The sequence below is a fragment of the Dermacentor andersoni genome, chromosome 1 (genome assembly GCF_023375885.2).
Source record: "Dermacentor andersoni chromosome 1, qqDerAnde1_hic_scaffold, whole genome shotgun sequence".
NCBI classification, from domain to species: Eukaryota; Metazoa; Arthropoda; class Arachnida; order Ixodida; family Ixodidae; genus Dermacentor; species Dermacentor andersoni.
This window is the reverse complement of record NC_092814.1, coordinates 54,295,159-54,317,734: the sequence shown is the minus strand read 5'-3', so window position 1 is coordinate 54,317,734 and position 22,576 is coordinate 54,295,159. Positions and strand designations below refer to the sequence as shown.

The 22,576-nt window shown below is 44.4% G+C and overlaps 1 protein-coding gene across 2 annotated transcripts in view; it reads left to right on the top strand.

Moving 5' to 3' along the window:
- LOC126545511 (AT-rich interactive domain-containing protein 5B-like) overlaps positions 1–22,576 on the top strand; it is a 99,187-nt gene that overhangs the window by 4,596 nt on the left and 72,015 nt on the right. For both annotated transcript variants that reach the window (XM_050193412.3, XM_055061498.2), the window contains exon 2: positions 10,416–10,758. In XM_050193412.3, coding sequence (XP_050049369.1) covers positions 10,416–10,758 — 343 coding nt within the window. The remainder of the gene's footprint in view (positions 1–10,415; positions 10,759–22,576) is intronic.

The window sequence follows — 22,576 nt, the reverse complement described above, 5'->3', positions numbered from 1 at the left end:
TCCTGATGTTCAGTGGACTAGTTCTCTTTTCTTCAATTTGCGTCTGGTATTGTATGGCCAGCTTGTTTAGTATTGTCTGTCCTGTCTTTGTGTTTGTTAGGCATTCATAGCGTGATATTCTCTGTGCTTCTATAATTTCGTCCAGTGTATTGTGCAATCCTAGGCCTAATAGCGTTTAGTTTGCTGTGCTTGGAGGAAGGTGTAATGCTTGTTTTAATGCATTCCTTATTATTATGTCAACCATGTGTTTCGTGGTACACATGAAATTTAAGAATGGTGTAGAGAGATCGGCACTATGGCACTCATCATGCTGAGACCTTTGACATGCCAAACATGTTATGAATTATTGCGCATGCACTGCCATACGAAAATTTTCACTTTCATGGAAATTTTGGAGACCTTTATTCTACAATTCTTCGTGATAAGACTGTCGGCTCAGGCTGAGTGATACAAATCAGTCGGAAGTGGTGGGTTGTCTTGTACATGCACACAGCTGCATCTGAACTCGTTGACCCAAAGAGCTACTATAGCATACAAAGGACATTCACTGCCATACAATTTCATCATTCTACTGTGAATGTCTTAGCCAAACTTCATTCTTTGTACAAAATCCTTATCATGCCCTGCTAATCAAGCTCAAATTCATGGAAAAACACCATGTTTAACTGGCTGATGCAGAACAACAGCAAAATTGGGAGTCTTATAGCGTGAAAATGTTTGGTTGAATTGATGGGCTGTCCAATGGATTTAGCGACCTTTTGGTTATAGTCGAGTTGAAAAACTTTTTTATTGCCCCTTTGTAGCCTGGTAGATTATGGAAACATGAAGTGGTTACCATAAATTTAAGGCATATTGTCAATATCTCTCAATGCAGCAGTTATGTGGGTGAATATACAAAATTGAGTTAAGTTTTTTATAAAAATGACAACAGTGTCCTATTGCCTTGCAGCAGGAAGTGATGTACCACCTTTGAATGCTAGTGAACAAAGTTTTATGTCTGTAATATGAGTCCTGTGTAGAATAGTAGATTACTGAGTGTGTAGTTTAGTGTATCATCATAAATAATGGGTTAACAGAATCTGTACATATGCGCTTAGCATGCCAATAATACATTTAGCTTGCATTCATTGCTCTTCACCTAAATGACTAGTGAACATTGCCTGGATCCACCCCATAGCTGAGTAGTTATCAAGGGACCTGGCTTTAATGTATTTGTGGTCTTTCCAGGATTTTCATGTTCTGCACAAGGATTTTGGCATAATTAACTAGAACTCTATGCGATTAGAGTTGTACCATTTCCACACTTGTACTTGCAACACAAGCAAAATTTCTTCTCAACGTATCAGGGGCTGTGAGGGACAGTGCAAAATCCTCCACTATTGCCGCATGCACAGATTGCTGAGTGGCACGGGGTGTTTTCAACACTTATCTGAAGAAAATAGAAAACAGGTTTCAGTAAATGGTGACGATACCAAATAGCTGTTCAGATTGCTTTTGCCATGTGACACATGTGTAGTGCAAATTTGAGTAAGCATTTATGTCTGAAAATGAAAAAATTATGATTTGTAAGCTCTAGATGTGCGAGTGCTAAAGTGTTGCTGTAGCTGGAAGTTGCAACATAGGTGAAGGTTCCGGGGCCTAACAGCCGCTTTACTTTTGCAGCATTGCACAGAGAAAATGTATCCCGACAATACATGCAAGACAAATATTAATCACAAGCTCCTAGCAAGAAATTGGCACCCACTGAGTTTATCAAAACATTTCGCTCTCTTTTGTGCCTTACTTCAGTAGCATTGTTTTGTGCCTATTAGTTGGAATATTTGTAGCAGCACCTTGCATATGGTGCAGGAAGCATGAAGGAGCAAAATAAATAAATAATAAAGAAAAGCCTGCTTCAACTTCACTGTTTATACTGACAATGCCAGGCAAGTTCAGTCTGGAACTGACTGTCAAGGATGTTTAGGTTTAGGTAGTTTTCGATTTTGTGTGCTCAAACGACTTTGGGCTTACCCCAAAGCACCATGTCCTGCTTGTATTCTTTGTACTCCTTTTGCTTTCTTTTGTATACCTTTTTGCGTTATTTTGTAAACCTGGCCATTTGCATGCACACTTTAGTGCACAAAATCTAAAGCTCACTCACTATTAGGTAGGTAATTTGTGGGTCCCTCATGCATCTACTGTTTAAATTTTTGCTGATGCTACCAAAACATTATTAATTAATGAATTAATTAAATAATTAATTAATTAATTAATTCAATACTGAGGCCTATTCAGGCCTATACAGGAGAGGGCATATCAGGTACAGAGGACTCCATGTTAGTGAAGAACAAAGAAAGAAAGCATACTAAATTGTAAGCATAGACGACAACAACAATAAAGCAATAAATGGACCATACATTTGAATATTTCAGTGGGCATATCTGAATTTGTAAAGATGGGCCGGTATAATGTAAAACCATTCCAATCTGTTTTTATTCCAAATCGGCCATTAGCCCTCTGTGATAGGTCAAAATGGCTCGGGCTGTGCCCATATGGGTGTGACACCCGTTTGTTGACACTCATGTTGTTTTGCCCGTGTGACGTCAGCTGTCTGTCACCACTTTCATGAATAGGTATAATTTTTGCGCTCAACCAGTCAGCATGCTTGGCAGCACCACTGTTTCCAATGGTAAGGCGAATCTCTTCTGTAGGAAAGGGGATAACTGAGCAGTATAGTGTCTAAGAAATATGTTTGAAATTTCGTCCTGGCCATGTGACTTTTTCACGTCAAGTCATAGAAGTAGATTAAGAACACCAGATACTGATTCTGATTAACAGGCACTATTATGAACTAGCTAAACAAACTACCATTGCTAATTACTTAATTGAAACAACTGCTGGGTCTGCTGTAGCATGGTTTTATGTGCTTGCGAATTGTGCCAATATGAAAGGGAACACTGAATTTGTGTTCAAAGCTCGTAGTAATTTTCCTTTTGTATGCTCATGATGAGAAAAAGTTGCATGAAGGTGAACAACACAACAAATAGCAGCAAGTGAGGGTCTGGCTTACATTGTTTCAAGAATCACTGTTTTCAGACAGATGAAGTGTTCCCTTTCATATTGGCAAAGCGTGTACAATATGAACCTCTGTAACTCCATTCAGCACTTTGGAAACTAGAGGCGACCTCGGCCAGTAAGGAATGCGAACGCCTGCTGGAGTGTGTTCATGAGTGCATTGTCATCTGGGCTATGATCTTGTAACGGTTCGGAATGGGATCTGTTTGCTTGCACTAGCGTGATTGGTCAGAATCGTGCTTTCATCAGCAAAAGTGCCATTCTGACCAATCATGCAAGAGTAAAAAAACGGTTTGCTTTCTGAACCGTTATAAGATCACACCCTTGGTTGTCATCTGTACAGTTTTCTCGTAATGCTTCCAAGCACATTGATACGCAGATAATTGCATCAAGAAGTCTGTACTAATGAGATGAATAAATACATTTCATTACGATCACCTACCTGTAGATGTTAGGAGCTGAGAAAATCTGCTTATTTAAGTATTTTGCTACATCTATTTACTACTATTTTGCTACATCATGCCTCATAATCTAATCATGGTTTTGGCACGTAACACCCCAGAATTCAATTCTGTTCAACTTTGCTACATGATGATGTGCCCAGTTAGGCTTAGGTGTTCTCCAGGTCAAGCTTCAATGCATTAAAGTAGGGCTGTTTGAATAACCAAATTTTCAATCGAAGCGAATATGAATACATATTTGAGGAAAATGACCTTCGAATATAGAATCGAGTACTGAACATTTTCGCTTTCTAAACAATGAAATATAAAGGCTCTGTCACGTCTCTCTAGCAACAAAAGCCTTATTTTCATTATTTGAGACATCTAATGCTGTTATCTACTTGATTTAAGCACAACTGAGAAGCTCGTAAATAAAAAACAAAGGAAAGGGCATTGTATCTGGTGCACCGTGACAGTAATAGTAATCAAACATAGGAACAGCTGTCAGCAGATGCACACTGTAGTGCAACACTCCTTGAAGAAGATAAATTGGCCATGTAATGGACTGATTTTCCTAAATTGAGACAGAAAACTTGTAGATTGGCCCTATACGAGTTTTGCTTATTTTACAATTGGAAACTATTGCGCATAAGTAATTTCCTCCACGTGCTTGCTCAGGAAATGGTTCCGTCGCGCAACAACCGCAGCTCTGATGCAGCAGAATTGTTCAGGAGAGCTTCAACTTGCATCAGTCCTTCTCTATATAGACTGCAAAAACTGTTGCTGTCCGTTAGTATTTGAACAGAATGAATATTCAACAACTTTAAATAGTGAATTCTAGAATCAAATATGAATTAAATAGCAGGGACTATTTGATTTGAATTCGAAATTTCAGATATTTGCACACCCCTACAAAAGAGGGATGGCTTTTTTGTGGGCAAGGCAAAAACCTGTTCCTTCGTGTTATTTGTTGGGAACACAGTGCACAGCACAAGATTGACAGTGTATTCGTGTCGAAGGGAGCAGAAATGGCATCAACATTTTTCCTTACACTATTGGCATTGTGGCCATGGGCAGTTCTTGCTTTAATAAGATTGCAGTTGTATAATGAGAGTGCTTTGTGGTTTTTAGAAAACACTAAACTATCCTTGAAGGAGTGGGCAACTTTTGTGCCAGTTTGGGCCGGTTGCAAGAATGAAACAAAGGAATACTTCTTCTGCATCTTTCTTTAATGTGCTATTTGAAAAAACTGTAGGACTTACTTGGTTGAACTGTTGCCTGTGCAAAACAGAAAATGCATGCATGTCACTCCATACAATATGCAATGGTCACAGAGTTGCACAATAAGTGCTTTGGTGATAGTACTATGCTCGGGTGTAGCAGAATGTAGCTTGTGCTGTTTCATGCTGCCTGATAGTTTTTGCTTTGCAGGAGAGAACTGCTGAGAGTGAGTATATACAGGGTGTCCCACGTAACATGAGCCAAACATTAAAAATATGTAAATGCCCCATAGCTGGACAGAACCAAGGTGATCTTGTTTGCCATCGCTTGGAGATACTCGGATGATTTTTTTCATTGCACCTAATTATATAAATAGTCTTCATTAATTAACCAACTTCTCAAATATTATAATTAGATGAAAAGTGTCAATGCGAAAATTGTGGAGCAACATGAAAAACTCCTGATACAGCTTTCTGTTGCTTGATACGTGCTATATAACAGTGTTTTTCCGAGCGTGAAAGAAGCCCGCAAATACACGCAAAATTGCCGCGTGACTAGCTGCTCGAGGCACTTTGAATGTATTTGCGGGCTTTTTTCATGCTCGAAAAAACACTCTTATATAGCACATATCGAGCAACAAAAAGCTGGGGCCGTATTCTGAAACGATCCACGTCGGCGATACTATCGGCTCGGCGATAGTTTGCTGTCAGGCGCCCGCTGATTGGATGTGCTATGTCATACGATTTTTCTTAATTAGCCAATCAGCACGCACCCGATTGCAAACTATTGCCGAGGCAATTCTATCGCCTAAGTGGATCGTTTCAGAGTACGGCCCCTGTATCAGGAGCTTTTCATGTTGCCCAACAGTTTTCTTATTGACGCTGTCAGTCTAATTTTAATATTTGAGAATTTGATTAATCAATTAATACTAATTCTCCAATTAGACAGAATGGAAAAAAATCTGAGTATCTGCAAGCGATGGCAAGCAACATTACCTTGGTTCTGCCCAGCTATGTGGCATTTGCATATTATTAGTGCTTGGCTTAAGTTACGTGGGACATCCTGCATAGTATGGTGTACTTGTCACTTAATTTGACATTTTTACAGCGAAGCTGTATATGGCTACCCTCCGGCAGTGGTCGATGTCTGTCCGTCTACACACTGTGTCGACACGAAAAAATGTTCGTCTCCAGTCCCTCGCGAATGCTTTGTAGCTCTCAATCTAATGTAGGTATCTTGGGAAAAATCATACTGAAATTGGTCACTAAGATGGCTTTATCATTACGCTGAGTTTTATTTACTTGTCATAATTAGTTAGTTCACAGTGAAGTTGTAAACGTTACAGAATTCCCATCTGCTGTCAATACATGGCCGTCTATGGAGGGACTATGGTTACAGAAAACGGCAGTAACTCTTGTTTTTTCGAAACTATCCTGAAAAAAATTATATGACAGTTAGCTGCTAAGACGACTCTAACATTATGCTGAGTTTCATCTACTTCTCATAATTACGTAGTTCACAGTGAAGTTGTAAATATTGTGGAATTCCTGTCTGCTGTCAATACATGGGCTTCTATGGGAGAGAAAAGGACAGCCCCATGTTTGTCTGCTAGAGTAAAACTCTAGTCCTTCCAAGTTTCATTCAGCTAATTAACTAGGAAGTATGCTCAATCGCAAATTACAAACATGTTTTGTTTCGTGCACTCCTTTGACTGCACCCCGGTCAACGCATATTGTCGCTCTGTTATGTGCACACTGTTACCATCAGTGGGCGTTGCATGTTGTGGTTACGTCATAGTCGCCTAGGCGACTTTATCGGCAGTTTCCACGGAGCTATGGTATGGGCCGGACGCGTATTGAGCGTAATATCTATATATACATAGATGCGTTCCATTGAGGTAAAACGCACCGTAGCTTCGTTGCTCGTTCTTCTTCACAAAGTGGAAGGGCTGATGAATTTTTCTTTCATTAGGCTGTCAGCAGGCACACCAATTCTGCCATCCAAAATTTAAACTGTTCTGTGAAACAACAGATTGTCTTGTGCTATTTAACCTAGGCGAAATACTTCCTGAACATTGGGTTTTAATTGTGCAGTACGCCTTATAATGGGTGGTGTGGTTTTGCCATTTGTACATGACAAGTGAACTTTATTTATTGCTTTACTTTCGCGGGAATGACTTTAAGTGGTAAAATACGCAACCCACCCAAGACACTTGCAGAGTTTAATTCTTGCGGAAGCCATGTTGATGGAAGAGGCGCTCCTGCAGCAGCACGCAAAGCAGTATAACCATCGATGTCGCTACCCTCTCACATGATCCTCATGCTGTGTCCTTGGACGACGCCGACACCTTGCAAAAGCTTATCAGGCTTGTTTTTTGGGAAGAGCTCCAAAAGCTCTAGGTAACTCCAGCATCAGTTATGCAACTCTCTCTAGCTTAGGTCGTTTGTGAGGAAATCTGGCAGGCTGTCCGAGTACTAGAATCTTTTGAAACATAACAGCACGAGGCGCGGAATCTGCCACTTAGCAGGACTTATGCAGAAGCTATGCGAAGTTCGTTGTTTCTGCGTTTGCACGGAGTGCGCATCATTGAACTGGCAAGTACAGGCCTGGGATACTCTACTCATGGTTGAAGCACGACCATGCAAGAGCGATGTCAGGCACACTGCAGACCCAAGGTCCTTGTGTTTTCACTGCAGTGAGGCCTGTCACTGCTACAGGGTATATTCCTATTGCCGAGTGGGGCTCCATGGCTTTTCGCCCTGTTCACATAATCGCAAACGCCCACTGCAGATTTAAGCCTACATGACAGGCACCAGGGCCTCGTTTGCTCCCTGATTCCATGAACCTTGTTCACCATCACACTCCTAAAACAGGTCGTCCAACAGGTCTGCCAAAAACTACTGCACAAGGAAAGCTGTTGGCATAGCATGGTTACTGCACTGTAATTTTCTTTTTGCCCACTGAGGTAAAGGTGTTAGGTTAAAAAAAAAGTTAACTTGCCGCAAATTATGTCCCCCCCCCCCCCAAAAAAAAGGACAGCAAGAAAAGGCACAAAGAAATTTAAAAAAATCAGTGACTGCTCATGTGACAAAAAAACTAGATCTGTGCAGTCACCTGCTCCTGATATTCATTGGCAAGTCCCCTGTGCTACTGCTTAAAGAGCTGCACATCCTGCTTTTGATGTTTAACTCTTTCCTTACCACGCCCATTGGGCATTGTTAGCCCGCTCACGATAGTTTGAAACGCTGGTTTCGAGACTTTCTGTGCCGCTCTCGGACACGCTGTGCCATAGAATGTGAAGGAGAACTATATTTTTGTTTTCTAACCACTCGCTTTTTCTCTGCCAGGCATTAATTTTTAAACTCACTCCGATGTTTGGCGATTGCCAAAGTAGAAAGCAAAGATGGCTGCCTCCAGGAGTGGCAGGCGTGCTTCGAAAGATTACAGATCTTGCGATTCTGCTGCATTTGCAGCTTATTTTATCGATGGATAGAGCAGCAGCGAGTCTAACGATGCTGTGCTTTCGTAGGACTTTGATTCTGAGAGTGACGACGACGCAAGCCAGCCCGGAACGCCGGCAGCCACAGCCCAGCAGGCCAAACTATAGTGCTTGCACTTCAATTTTTGTAGTGGAATACCTATCCAATGAAAAATTTTGATCTTTTTTGGAGATAGTGCCTATTAGACGGCAGTACATTTTTTATATCTCATAATTTTTGTTACATTTTTTTCTTAGTACATACAAGCATGTCTTTACAAACAAACTTTGTTCAATTTTATCCCACAATCTTGAGTCTGGCAATTTATATCTTTTTTTATGACATATCTCGTCAATAAAACTTCTATGTGTGAAAAGTACATTCACTCTGCTTTTTGTTTATATATTACATACAATATTGAGTGCAGTAGTTCCTTCAGAAACAAAAATCTGACGTAACCTACAAAAAACACGTATTTTCCCCATGGTAGTGAAAGAGTTAATATGTTATCGTCGTTGCTGATTTTCTTTAGGCAGCTTGTAATGCTACATTTTCTAAGTGGGTTAATGTTGATCAAGAAAGAAAGTGTTTGAATTGATGTGCAAACACCTTTTTTCTGCACTTTCATTTGGAAGAGGGGATTAAGGCTTAGAATGTAAGGTTCTTCATAATCGAGAAATGCAGTATGCACATTACCAACCTGTCCTGGCTATGTATTGGCAACAATTTTCATGTGGCCATTCTTGTTTTGTGCAGGAAGTCTTACAAAAGATGGGTGTGCCTGATCGTAATTTTTCTGTTGAATTCCTTTTCATGTGACAGCTTTTTTTTCATGACAATATATTTACATGACAGTTCATTTAAATTGGGGATATTATAAAGCAGTTGAATGCTTCCAGTGAGAAAAACTTGCATGTGTCATTCTTACCTGCTGACCTTAATTTTTCTTCACAAAAATTGATTTTTGAAAGCATCAATACAAATAGTGCACAGTTAACTTGTGGGGTAATATGGGCTTAAAGGAAATTTGTGCCATAATGTATTCACACCTGTGTTTTTGGTGAAACTTGTTTGGGTTAATTGTTTAAATGTCAACTGTGCTGGTTGATGTCAGGGTCGTTTGTTGATGGGATTCCTCACATAATTGGTGAATGGCTGTCAATACCAAGGACATGGACAATGGTTAATTTTTGTTCAGAATGATAAGGCTTTCATGAACATGAGGCTGGCATTATACTCCTCTCTATATGGGGCGTGGGATCACTGCTTTCTTTCACAGACACTGCATTGGTGAGGGTTTCATATTTCGCTTTCCTGGATTAGATACTTTCTTAAAGGGACACTGAAGAAAAATATTAGGTCAATTTGAATTGTTAAATTACACTTCCAGAGCATCGAAAAGGTCAGTTTATTGTGTTTCCATTCTTGGTAAAAAGATGTAGAAATGAAAGAGACACCTTGATGTGCCCATATTATTTTCCCATAATCTGATGTACTACATCATCTACTTGACTAACTAGTAGTTTATCAGTGAGTAATGTTTTCTTTACATTCTAAGGGAACCACAGGCTAAACATAGCAAAGTTTAAGAACTTTTTTGCCTAATCATGCGAAAATACCTTGAAATCTGTCAAGTCAGACATACGAAATTTGAAAAGGAAACCCCTTGCCTCATTTTCAGTGAAAGTAATTTTTCTGCTAAATAAGCTGCAAGTAGAGTCATACAAGACTATTTCACAAACATAAACTGATTTATTCTTGCTCTTTAATGTCTCTAAAAGATCCTTTGGGATGAAGGCACAACAATATTGGAAGTCACATATGCCAACAGCCCTCCTTTGGCATTGTTATCATGTGGCGTTCAGAGACCTGCCAGGCTGCCATCTGGTTGTGGTTATCAGTGTAAAAGCTAGAATTTATTTAGAAATTGCTGCCGGTTGCGAGATTATTGATTGACATTTAGCATCCCAAAGCAACAGCTAGATTACGTGTGGTATTGTAGTGGAGGGCATCAAATTGATTTTGACCTCTTAGGGGTTTAGCAACTTAGGGGTTTAGCAACAGCACTGGCACTTTCAATGCACAGGTGCTTTTGCATTCTCCCCCGATATGAATGTAGCCACTACAGCTTATTGTGCTTAGGAGCAAAGTAGTATGGCTTCTGAACCACTTTAATGGGTTTTCAGTACTGCAGAAATAGAAATGTTTGCTCTCTGTGCAGCATGAAGTGCTGGCAGCCTCGGAAAAGGCAGTGCTGCGTCTGGAGGACTTTGTGGGCTGCATCACAGATGAAGTGGAGTGGAGCCACGGCCTGCTGGCAGGCCCACCATCCGAGGGCACATCATCCCCAGGCGTGGTGGTTTTGTCATATCCGCGCTACTGCCGTTATCGAGCACTGCTCAAGCGCCTTGAAGGCCACTGGCCGCCTGAGGGCAGCCTTGCCCTGCTCCTTGGAGCTGATCAGTTGCTGCCACGGGGTGGCGGGGCCTGCCGCCTGCTCTTCTGTCGCGACACCTTTGATCACGAGGCACTTGCACACAATGACCTCATCTGTGATCATTTGGGTGGGTGCAGTATTTATTTGAGTGTTGATATGGAACCTAATGGTGTCAGCTCATACTAACTGCGACAGCCATACACTGTTTTATCAATATTGTCAACTTCGTTTAAGCAGTAGCATCCAGATAGTGGGTTATTTTCATCTGGGAAAACAAGACTTTCTTAATGTAAATTGGCAGACTAGACATGCATTAAAACCTGGAGAGGCTATCAGCTAAGCAAAGAGTAATGTTTGTGCAAGTTATATCTAAAGCAAAGAATGCTGTTTCACGTTTATTAGTGTCACAACTGTCCAAATACAGTAAAGTAATGATGTCTATGACCCGACAGTATGGTCAAAAAGCCCCAACAAAACATTCAGTGGAGTATATGCATAAAATGGCAACATGCAAACACTATAGCAGTATTAACCGAAATAAACAATAATATAAAAGCAAAATAAAATAAAAATCAGAATAAATTTTTTAGAACCAAAATAAGCACTAAAGTGAATGCTAAGCAACCTGTAGTACTTAAAGGTTAACTGCAACGAAATTTTGGGCCATGTAAAAAGCCTAATTTAAGATATTGTAAATTTAGAGTAGCCTCTGTGCAAAATTTTATGCTTGGAATATGAGTGAATGCGTCATGAAAGGCTCACAAAAGTAGACATTTCTATACTGAAACTGAAATGAATTCCATCATTACTGCTCGCCAGAAGTAACGCATGACTAGGAATGTGTGGCTCCTCACATGACCTCTAGGATGGGATGCCACCCGTAGCTGCCTGCAGCGTGCTTGAAGACTTAAGTAATATTTAAATATAGCTGTTTTTAAATAAAAGGATGGTTTCTTCTGCAACATGCTGTGAGCGGTGGCTACCATGGGGTGGCGGGTGACAAGAGGTAATTAGTCGCTAATTTGCAAAAAAAAAATCCAGTAATTAACCTTTCAACTTTTAAATTTCAGTGAGCTCATGGTAATTGTGAAATTGAAGCGAGCTCTCCATACAAGCTATATCAACTTTGGATCTAAAGAAAGATGTGATTACCCGCGAAACTGTGGCACGATGAAGTTCAACCATCGGATCAGTCGAAACCAAAACTGGGAGGCCGCAGTGCGCGTGTAGCCGTGTACCTTGAGGTGATGTTCTGCTTTTGTCACCCAGCAATGGGCAGACAGGGCTCTGCAACAGCGAGGAGCAAGGAGCATGGAGCCGCAATGTGCTGGCTGTCCACCAATGGGTGACGTAAGCAGAATGTAGCCTCATAGGGCGCGGCTGTGCACGTGCTGCAGCCTCCTAGCTTTGGTTTCGTGGGCTCTGATATCCCAATTTCATCGTGCCACAGTTCCACAGGTAATCACATTTTTCCAGATCCAAAATTTATATGGCCTGTATGGAGAGCTTGCTTCAATTTCCTGATTGCGGTAAGCCTGCTGAAATTAGAAGTATAAATTATAATTATTGGATTTTTTCAATAAGCAACTGATTACCTCTTTATCCCTCGTTGCCACCGCTGATGGCATGTCTCCAAAGGAACCGTCCTTTTATTTAAAAACAGTTATTTTTAAATATTGCTTAGTTTTAGTAGAAGTACCCGGTATAACTATATCGACCCCTCAACTTTCAATTATAATAATGAACTGAGAATAGTTGGACAACTGTGTCATGGCCCCTGTAATGATAAAGGTGTACCACTAATGTTATATCGAGGTAACCTTTTTTTATAGGTTGTGGTGCAATGAATTGAAAGTGGCATTACTTTCATTATCTTTAGTCTGCTTGGAAAGACCATGTTGAAAAAATCGTTACATGGCTAAGGACTGTGGCCTTTAGCAGGTTTGACTAAGTTGGCAGAAATGTTATCGATCCTGTATGCTGTATTCCGTAGACCTGATACGACAATTTTAGTTTAACAGTAGTATAACAGTGGGGTTAAGGGAAATGGCGTCACAGTTCCGCAAGCTAACTTTTCAGAAAGCGAGTTTTATTGTAGCGTGATAGCGTAGTTTACGTGCGGGACGCTATTCTATTATGCTTTTAATTCGCATACATAGTGCACCTAAGTGGTTCTATCTGTTCACCAAGCTTTTTGAGTGCGTCTGAAAAAGTACGAGAGGCAGTGCAATGAAAGCCAGGAGTGTATTGTGTTTGTGCTTTCTGTGTCTGCCGATCCACGGCGATATCGGTACAAGCTCTTGACCATAACCTCTGAGATCTTCCCATCTTCTGATCATATGGCCTCTGAGATCAGAAGATCTGGAAGATCTCAGAGGCCATATGACATCGCGCCTATCAAATGACTTCCTGATAGGTGGAGCTACCATCTCACAGGTTTGTCTCTTTAGGCCTCGACCCGTTAAAAATGAGAAGTTATCTCTAAAACTCCACAAGGTTATCCATGACAGTCTTTCATCGAAGCGACCCGAGACTAAGCGAAAGCCATTTACACAGTCATTTGCTACGAACGAAGTTAATTGTACAAAAGGAATGCCAAATGTTTGAAGCGGGTGGCTGGAACCACTGCCTTGTTTTACATAAACTACGTAAACCACACAAAGATGGTAACGTTAAATCTGAGAAATAGCGTGCGTATGCTAAACACTGGGGCTCGTACAACGTTCAGAGCATGCGCATGTCGATCCCGCTATTCTGCTAAGTGCGCTATTCCCGTAAATATGCTAAACTAAAGCTGTCTCTTCTGTTGGATTTTTCCCGTTCACTTGTAGGGTAGAGAAGAAAAGTGTGTAAACCAAAGTCAGTGCGAAAGAAGGCAAGGTCGACATACATGGTGTATGTGTATGTACTGAAAATAGGGTGGGATGGGTGGTGGGGGATTAAATATGATGCACTGTTGCGTAATTGCAGGATGTTTTTGCACTATTTGCATTATTCATTCCATTGTCAGACATTATATTTTTTTATGGACCCTCTATTTCTTTTATTCATGTTGAGCTTTTTCATTTACTTCCTTTTTCATATTTTTTAAGCGCATGTACGTTGACATTGTCTTCTTTCATGTCAGCTTTGGTTATCATGCCTTTCTTTCTTTCTTTTTTTTTTTTTATTTTACCAAGAGTTCTGGTGGACCCATCCTGGGAATATCACAGTTTATGGTGCAACATGGTTAATTTTTTACTATATTCGTGCTTATTGCACATGTACCATTAATTTTACCTGCTCTACGATTAATTCTCACTTGTTTCATGAATATTTACATTTTGATACCTTTTGCGATTTGCAACAATGCTCTGGAGGTGCGAAAGGGCGTTTCTTTTAATCAAGAGCCAGATGGATACCCATATCCCATGTAGGCCAAACCCGTGTGAAGTCGCCAAAGACCTTGTCTAAAACAGGATGACTGCATGCCAGTCACATGCATAGCTTCATACTCAGCACTTGTATTTGATGAAAAACAGTTATTGAATTCATTGCACATGTAATTCGTAATGTGGTAAATATTGACACGTGTGCTTATCTTTATCGGCCGACCACGTTTCGCCGCTTAACAACTGTAATCGCACAGCGAAGGACGCGCCTGCATGTATCCGACGTTTCTGGAAAGTTATCGATGCTTCTACCCGGCTGTCTGTTGTCGCCGAACCTTGTGTTATCTGATTTCATCGCGTGACTCGAATGTTGTAGAACTTTGTGGAAGGCATGCGGGTCCCAACGATTAGTCTGGAACATTCGATGACTGCTCTATAAAAGCCGACGCGCTTGACCCGCTGATCAGATTTCCGCCGATCGCCGACAGTGTTCGCCGCTATCGTTGTGCTATAAGTGTAGCCTGTTTTTGTGGGCACAGGTTCGCCCAATAAAAGTTAGGTTTGTTCTTCACAGTATTGCTACTGTGTTCTTGAACGTCACCACCACGTGACATCTGGTGGAGGTGCTTTTTGTTCATGTACCGGACGCCCCCGACAAGCCGTGATCCAAGCCCGGACCGCAAAGAGAACACCAACATAGTCCCGGAGCATCGAGCAAGCCGCCGTCTTCAACAGCTGCCCCCGGAGCACGGACTTCTACCTGAGAAGACCAAGAAGATTGTGGACAAGGCAACCCCAATGGCAGCCCCAGCGTCCCCCATCGTGCTGCAGCAGCCCAGGGAACCTCTGACGTTCCGCGGATCAACATTCGAGGACCCGGAAACCTGGCTCGAAACGTATGAGAGGGTCGCTAAGTTTAACAGTTGGGACAGCGACGACAAGCTGCGGCATGTCTATTTCGCATTGGAAGACGCCGCCAGGACGTGGTTCGAGAATCGGGAAGCCACCTTAACGACGTGGGATCTTTTCCGAAGCGGCTTCTTGCACACGTTTACAAGCGTCGTGCGAAAAGAGCGAGCCCAAGCACTACTAGAAACCAGAGTGCAGCTGCCAAACGAGACGATCGCGATCTTCACGGAAGAGATGGCCCGTCTTTTCCGGCACGCCGACCCGGAAATGTCAGAAGAGAAAAAAGTCCGCTTCCTGATGCGGGGCGTCAAGCAAGAACTTTTCGCAGGACTTATTCGTAACCCGCCGAAGACCGTAGCTGAGTTTTCGGCAGAGGCATCGACGATCGAGAAAACTCTGGAGATGCGCACTCGGCAATATAACCGCCAGGGGCTCACGCCACAGTACGCCATCCAAGGACTGGATTCCGGCAACCTTCAGGAGACCATCAGGGCCATTGTGCGCGAAGAACTGCGCAAGGTCCTGCCTTCATCGCAGCCCCAAGTGGCTTCGATCGCCAACATCGTCAAAGAAGAGGTGCACCGATCGCTTGGATTTCCCGAGCTGCAACCACAATTACCGCAGCCGCAGCCAGAAGCGATGACATACGCCGCCGTCGCACGCCGTCAAGGTCCCCCTCCGCGACCACGCCAGGGCCCTGCAACGACGCAATTCCGTCGTCCGCCGCCGCCGCCGCCAGCACGCGCACCCGTCGCCCAGCGTACCTACGCGAGGAAGACGGACATTTGGCGCGCCCCCGACCACCGCCCGCTCTGCTATCACTGCGGAGAAGCCGGCCATGTGTATCGCCGATGCCCATACCGGGAGATGGGACTGCGAGGCTTCGCCGTCAACGCACAGCGCCCGAGGGAAGGTGAACGCCCTCGTGACATCGCCGACTACCTCACCGCTACTAAGTGGAGCCCTCGACGACCGTCCCGTTCGCCGTCACCAGGCCGCTACCTGTCGCCGCAGCGCCGACCATACACTGGCCCAGCCCGGGGCCGGTCAGCGAGCCCGTATCCGGAAAACTAAAAGCAGCAACCGATGCAGGTGCGGTTGCTGTTCGTCGAACTGACGAAGATCCTCCGCCGCCGACGAAGACGACGAAGAAACCATGTCGACGACCTAATGACGACACGCCGCCGTCCCGACGAAGTCAGGAAGCCAAGACTACACCGACGAAAGACGACTTGACGACGCGACGTTCCAGCTTCAGTTCAACACGACGCAGCCGTGATCCGACGCCGAGACCTAACTGTAACGCAAGACAAAGAACCACCGACCTCGACGTGCTTCTCGACGGCCACGCAGTCACCGCCTTAGTAGACACAGGAGCCGATTACTCCGTCATGAGTGGACCCATCGCCGCCCAGTTGCGGAAAGTTAAGACTGCATGGGAAGGCCCTCAAATACGCACCGCTGGAGGACACCTGATTACGCCGACTGGGATCTGCACGGCAAGAATTACCGTTCATGACCGGACTTACCCTGCCACCTTCGTTGTCCTCCAACAGTGTTCACGAGACGTCATTCTCGGCATGGACTTCCTGAATCAACATGGCGCAGTCATCGACCTGAAGTCGAAATCGATAACGCTGTCACAAGATCAAGCGATACCGCCGGAGAGCTGTCGTAGTCACCACGCCTTGAGTGTGCTCGAAGATCAAGTGAGTATCCCGCCGCGCGCCAGCATTATTATTTCCGTAGGCACTGAAACACCCGCTGACGTAGAAGGCGTCATCGAGGGCGACCAACATCTACTGCTCGACCGTGAAATTTGCGTCGCAAGAGGGATCGCTCGACTCCACGGAGGCCAAGTGGAAGTTATGCTAACCAACTTCAGCCAAGAGTTCAAGCACATCAACAAGGGCACGACAATCGCATACATCGAGGAAATTGTGGAAACCAGCAATGCCTTTGTCCTCTCGGATTCAGCCGCATCTACACCGATGAGCATTGTCCCCGAACCAGACTTCGACGTGAATCCAAGTCTTCCTGTGAGTAAGCAGCAACAGATCAGAAGTCTTCTCCGACGATACAAAGACTGCTTTTCGACGTCATCGAGGATTCGACAAACACCAGTTGCAAAGCATCGCATAATAACCGAAGAGAGCGCTCGACCACTCCGCCAGAGCCCTTACCGAGTTTCGACGCGAGAACGTGAAGCTATTAGGCAACAAGTCGACGAAATGCTGCACGACGACATCATCCAGAAGTCGAAAAGCCCGTGGGCCTCTCCTGTAGTCCTGGTAAAGAAAAAGGACGGAACCCTACGCTTCTGCGTCGACTATCGTCGACTGAACAAGATCACGAAGAAGGATGTGTACCCCCTTCCACGGATAGACGACGCATTGGATCGGCTCTGCAAAGCTAAATACTTCTCGTCGATGGACCTCAAGTCTGGCTACTGGCAAATAGAAGTCGACGAGAGAGATCGCGAAAAGACTGCCTTCGTCACGCCGGACGGCCTCTACGAGTTCAAGGTCATGCCATTCGGACTGTGCTCGGCGCCTGCAACGTTTCAGCGCGTCATGGACACGGTGTTAGCCGGACTGAAGTGGCAGACGTGCCTTGTTTACCTGGATGACGTCGTTGTCTTCGCCGGAAATTTCGACGATCACCTTAGGCGGCTTGCGACAGTGTTAGAAGCCATCAAGTCATCAGGGCTCACTCTGAAGCCGGAAAAGTGCCGCTTCGCTTACGATGAGCTTTTGTTCCTAGGCCACGTGATCAGCAAATCGGGAGTACGCCCCGACCCACAGAAGACAGCTGCTATCGCAAAGTTCCCGCAGCCAACAGACAAGAAGGCAGTGCGCAGATTCCTTGGCATGTGTGCCTACTATAGGCGCTTTGTCAAGGACTTCTCACGCATCGCCGAGCCGCTAACACATCTAACCAAGTGTGATGTCGCGTTCAAGTGGGAAACGCCGCAGGCCAAGGCATTTCAAGAACTCAAACAACGCATGCAGTCGCCGCCGGTACTTGCACACTTCGACGAGGACGCCGATACCGAAATCCACACTGACGCCAGTAGCCTAGGCCTCGGTGCCGTCCTAGTCCAGAGGAAAGAAGGACTTGAAAGGGTGATATCGTATGCTAGCCGGTCGCTGTCAAAAGCGGAAAGCAACTATTCTACGACTGAAAAGGAATGCCTCGCCATCATTTGGGCTATAGCTAAATTCCGCCCTTACCTCTATGGCAGGCCATTCAAAGTCGTCAGTGACCATCATGCATTGTGTTGGCTAGCTAACTTAAAGGACCCTTCAGGACGGCTGGCGCGGTGGAGCCTCAGACTACAAGAATATGACGTCACGGTAATATACAAGTCCGGAAGAAAACACTCCGACGCCGACTGCTTATTGCGCGCCCCCATCGATCCCCCGCCGCAAGACGACGAGGACGACGACGCCTTCCTTGGGATAATAAGCGCGGAAGACTTCACTAAACAGCAACGAGCAGACCCGGAGCTAAAAGGCCTCGTCGAGTATTTGGAAGGAAACACCGACGTTGCCCCTAGGGCATTTAAGCGCGGGTTGTCGTCGTTCACGCTACAAAACAACCTGCTCGTGAAGAAGAACTTCTCACCAGTCCGCGCCAGCTACCTTCTTGTTGTACCGTCAGCGCTGCGTCCAGAAATACTGCACGCCCTACACGACGATCCAACCGCTGGGCACCTCGGATTCTCCCGGACGCTGTCGAGAATACAGGAAAGGTATTACTGGCCGCGTCTGACCGCCGACGTCGCCCGTTACGTCAAGACATGCCGAGACTGTCAACGACGCAAGACACCACCGACAAGGCCAGCAGGATTACTACAGCCGATCGAACCTCCTCGCCGACCATTCCAGCAGATTGGGATGGATTTGTTGGGGCCGTTTCCGATATCAACATCCGGGAATAAGTGGATCGTCGTGGCGACGGACTATCTCACCCGCTTTGCTGAAACTAAAGCTCTACCAAAAGGCAGCGCAGCCGAAGTGGCGAAATTTTTCGTCGAGAACATCCTGCTGCGACATGGTGCCCCCGAAGTCCTCATCACCGACAGAGGAACGGCTTTTACAGCAGAGCTCACCCAAGCCATTCTGCAGTACAGCCAGACAAGCCACAGGAGGACAACTGCCTACCATCCGCAGACGAATGGTCTCACGGAGCGCCTAAACAAGACCCTCGCCGACATGCTAGCAATGTACGTCGACGTCGAACACAAGACGTGGGACGCGATCCTGCCGTACGTAACCTTTGCGTACAACACGGCGGTGCAAGAAACAACACAGATCACGCCGTTTAAGCTGGTTTACGGCAGGAACCCGACAACGACGCTCGACGCCATGCTGCCCCACGTCACTGACGAAGAGAATGTTGACGTCGCTAGCTATCTCCAGCGCGCCGAAGAAGCCCGACAGCTCGCCCGCCTGCGAATCAAGAGCCAGCAGAGGACCGACAGCCGACACTACAACCTCCGACGACGCTTCGTCGAGTACCAGCCTGGCGACCGTGTTTGGGTCTAGACCCCGATACGCCGACGAGGACTCAGTGAGAAACTACTCCGACGCTATTTCGGACCCTACAAGGTCATCCGACGTATTGGCGCTCTAGACTATGAGGTCGTGCCAGACGGCATTTCGCATTCACAGCGGCGCCGCGCACGATCTGAAGTGGTCCACGTCGTGCGCCTTAAACCCTTTTACGGACGCTGACGAACTTCGTTATTTTATTTGTTCTTTTCTTTGCTACGAGTGCTTTTGTTTATTAACTTCGTTTGTTTGCAGCATCGGGTCGATGCTTTTTAAGAGGGGGGTATTGACACGTGTGCTTATCTTTATCGGCCGACCACGTTTCGCCGCTTAACAACTGTAATCGCACAGCGAAGGACGCGCCTGCATGTATCCGACGTTTCTGGAAAGTTATCGATGCTTCTACCCGGCTGTCTGTTGTCGCCGAACCTTGTGTTATCTGATTTCATCGCGTGACTCGAATGTTGTAGAACTTTGTGGAAGGCATGCGGGTCCCAACGATTAGTCTGGAACATTCGATGACTGCTCTATAAAAGCCGACGCGCTTGACCCGCTGATCAGATTTTCGACGATCGCCGACAGTGTTCGCCGCTATCGTTGTGCTATAAGTGTAGCCTGTTTTTGTGGGCACAGGTTCGCCCAATAAAAGTTAGGTTTGTTCTTCACAGTATTGCTACTGTGTTCTTGAATGTCACCACCACGTGACAATATCATAGATTATTTTGGATGATGCAGCATTTTTTACTCTGCCTAAGCGCTTTATGAGATTCTAGTTCTTTGAATCATTGTTATTTGTGGAGTACTTAATCTGGAAAATAGGCTTTTTTTTTTTTACTTCAGCAAATAGAACTGTGTCCTAAGTGCACGAATATTTGTGAAACTTTTTTTGAAGTGAGGTCTTTCTTTTTCTTTTTCAGATTCTTATACATAGTAATATAATGTCCTCTGATTGTATCGTGAGTTCGGTTCGCATGGGTCTCTTGGTTTAAGTGCTTAAACATTACTGTGCATGAAGAGAAATCATGCAGTGGATGTGTGTGATGAATAAACAAGAAGAGTCAGTGCCGTGTGTGTAATTAAAAAAAAAAGAACTAGAAGAAATGTGGTGCATTCATGGCGTTTTTTCATAGGTTTCAAACAATTAGATGTAGTGAATAAAACATAGGTCCTACATTATTGTTATATTTTATTCATTTTTTGGAGTTAAAGATGTCAAACTTTGGTTTAATGTCGTGGACTGTGAATGATCCAGAAGTGTTCTCTTGTGTGGTCATGAAAAATAGTTGATTATGGGAGTATTTAAGAAGTTCTCCGGAGTGTTCTGAAATGTACTGCCATGCTCAGTATGAGTTGCAACACATGAGCCACGACTGGAGTGCCCTCCAGGCTGAGCTTGTGGCTCTAAGGTACGACGTGCTGGAGAAAATGGTGGCGGGTTTACTATTCTATCAATGCACGTAACCCCCACGCTTTCCGTCATTGTTGCTCGGAGGCTGTGTCTATATCAGCCCACGGAGGAGTAGCGGCACACCATGAAGAAGCACACTGCATTAAGCATGGGAAGTCGCACTCGTCTGTGGCCAAGTGTATGATCGCTTCGTGATTTGGTGCACTGTAACCGATAAAAGACCACAGAAAGCGCCACTGGTTGATGAGCATTGCTGAAACAGCTAAGCACTCTAGACTTTTCGCTTGAGCATTTCATACGGTTAGCACTACTAGCTCGGCCTAGGCAGTACTATGGCCACGGCTTGCATGTTACAGCTCATACCAAATGTAATAGTACATTGTTAAATTTTCAAATTCAATTATGTTTTAGGCAGCTGCAGTTTGCTTACTTCTGTGAATGCAATAATAATCAAGAGTATTTTTTGCCATGCCAAGTTTATTCCTTTAGGGCTGCTAACTGGGTTTAAATGCTGTTGAGCGTACAAAATATCTAACCATTATTATTTTGTGTGCCCATTCAGTAAAAATGATTAGACTGTGTCAAGCACATGCATGCTACCAGGCTTCATGCATGGTAACAAGTAAGTATGCTTCAGTTGTGCTTGGCACCTCAATTCAGCTGCCTTGTATAATGCATGTACTTGGGAATTTTGATGTTGTGATTGTGAAGATCTTTCTTTGTATTTTTCCCACGGCCAAGTGCACAAACAAGTAATATCAAAGTACTGTGGAATTGAATTAGGTGCTCTGCGGCAGTACACCCTCACGTCCTTACTCTGCACCTGCTGGTGGACATTTGCCCAACAGCCACAGCTGAACTCATGCTTGAGTATAAACATTAAACAAATTCACATAAGGAGAGCACTTACTTTATTTGAAGATAATGTTCAAGCAGGCCAGCTAGCTTAGGAAAACATTGCTGAGGAATTCCTTAAGAAGAGTACACTAGGTAAAGAGTGGCCTATGGCTTAATTGTTGTGGATACAGACAGCCTTAGTGACTGCTGTTGTGAGCAGACATTTGCCCACGTACCAGTATGTGTTGGCTGCGTAGAACATAAGGGGGTGGGGCAAGGTCTGTGGTATTCCATGTCACTTGCCAGGTGGTGCTTCCTTCGCCCGAACCAGAAGACCTCTGTCCTGTTGAAGTTGCTGGCTGAAAGCGCTTTACCATGTTGATGACTGCCTCGGAATACGTAAACTTTCAGAATGTGAATTTCATTGGACATTCCCATAATATTGATTTAAACTTTAATACAGAACTGTTGAACATACTTATCTACAAGTTATTAGGCATGCAATATTTAAGAAAATGTTCACTTGGTTCATTATCCGCTGTACTCCTCGATGCACAGATAATGTACAGTGATATATACGAAACAAGCTGTGCAGAGGTGCTGCATTCTTTTCTACCTTCTTGAAATTTCAAGATCTTGTGTGTTAGTCCCCTCTCCTCCCATTTTTTAAACATGTATGCTCGTTTCAGTGAGGTTGTATGACAGTGAATTCAGGAACGACTGTAAACATACAAGCAAATGTGGGCACAAGCTGTGGGTACAATTGCCGGAAAAGATGGTAGAGTCATACATCTATGGGGTGGAGGAAGCTAGTTACTATCGTGCTCACATTGAAATGAGTTATTGACTTATAACAATATACTT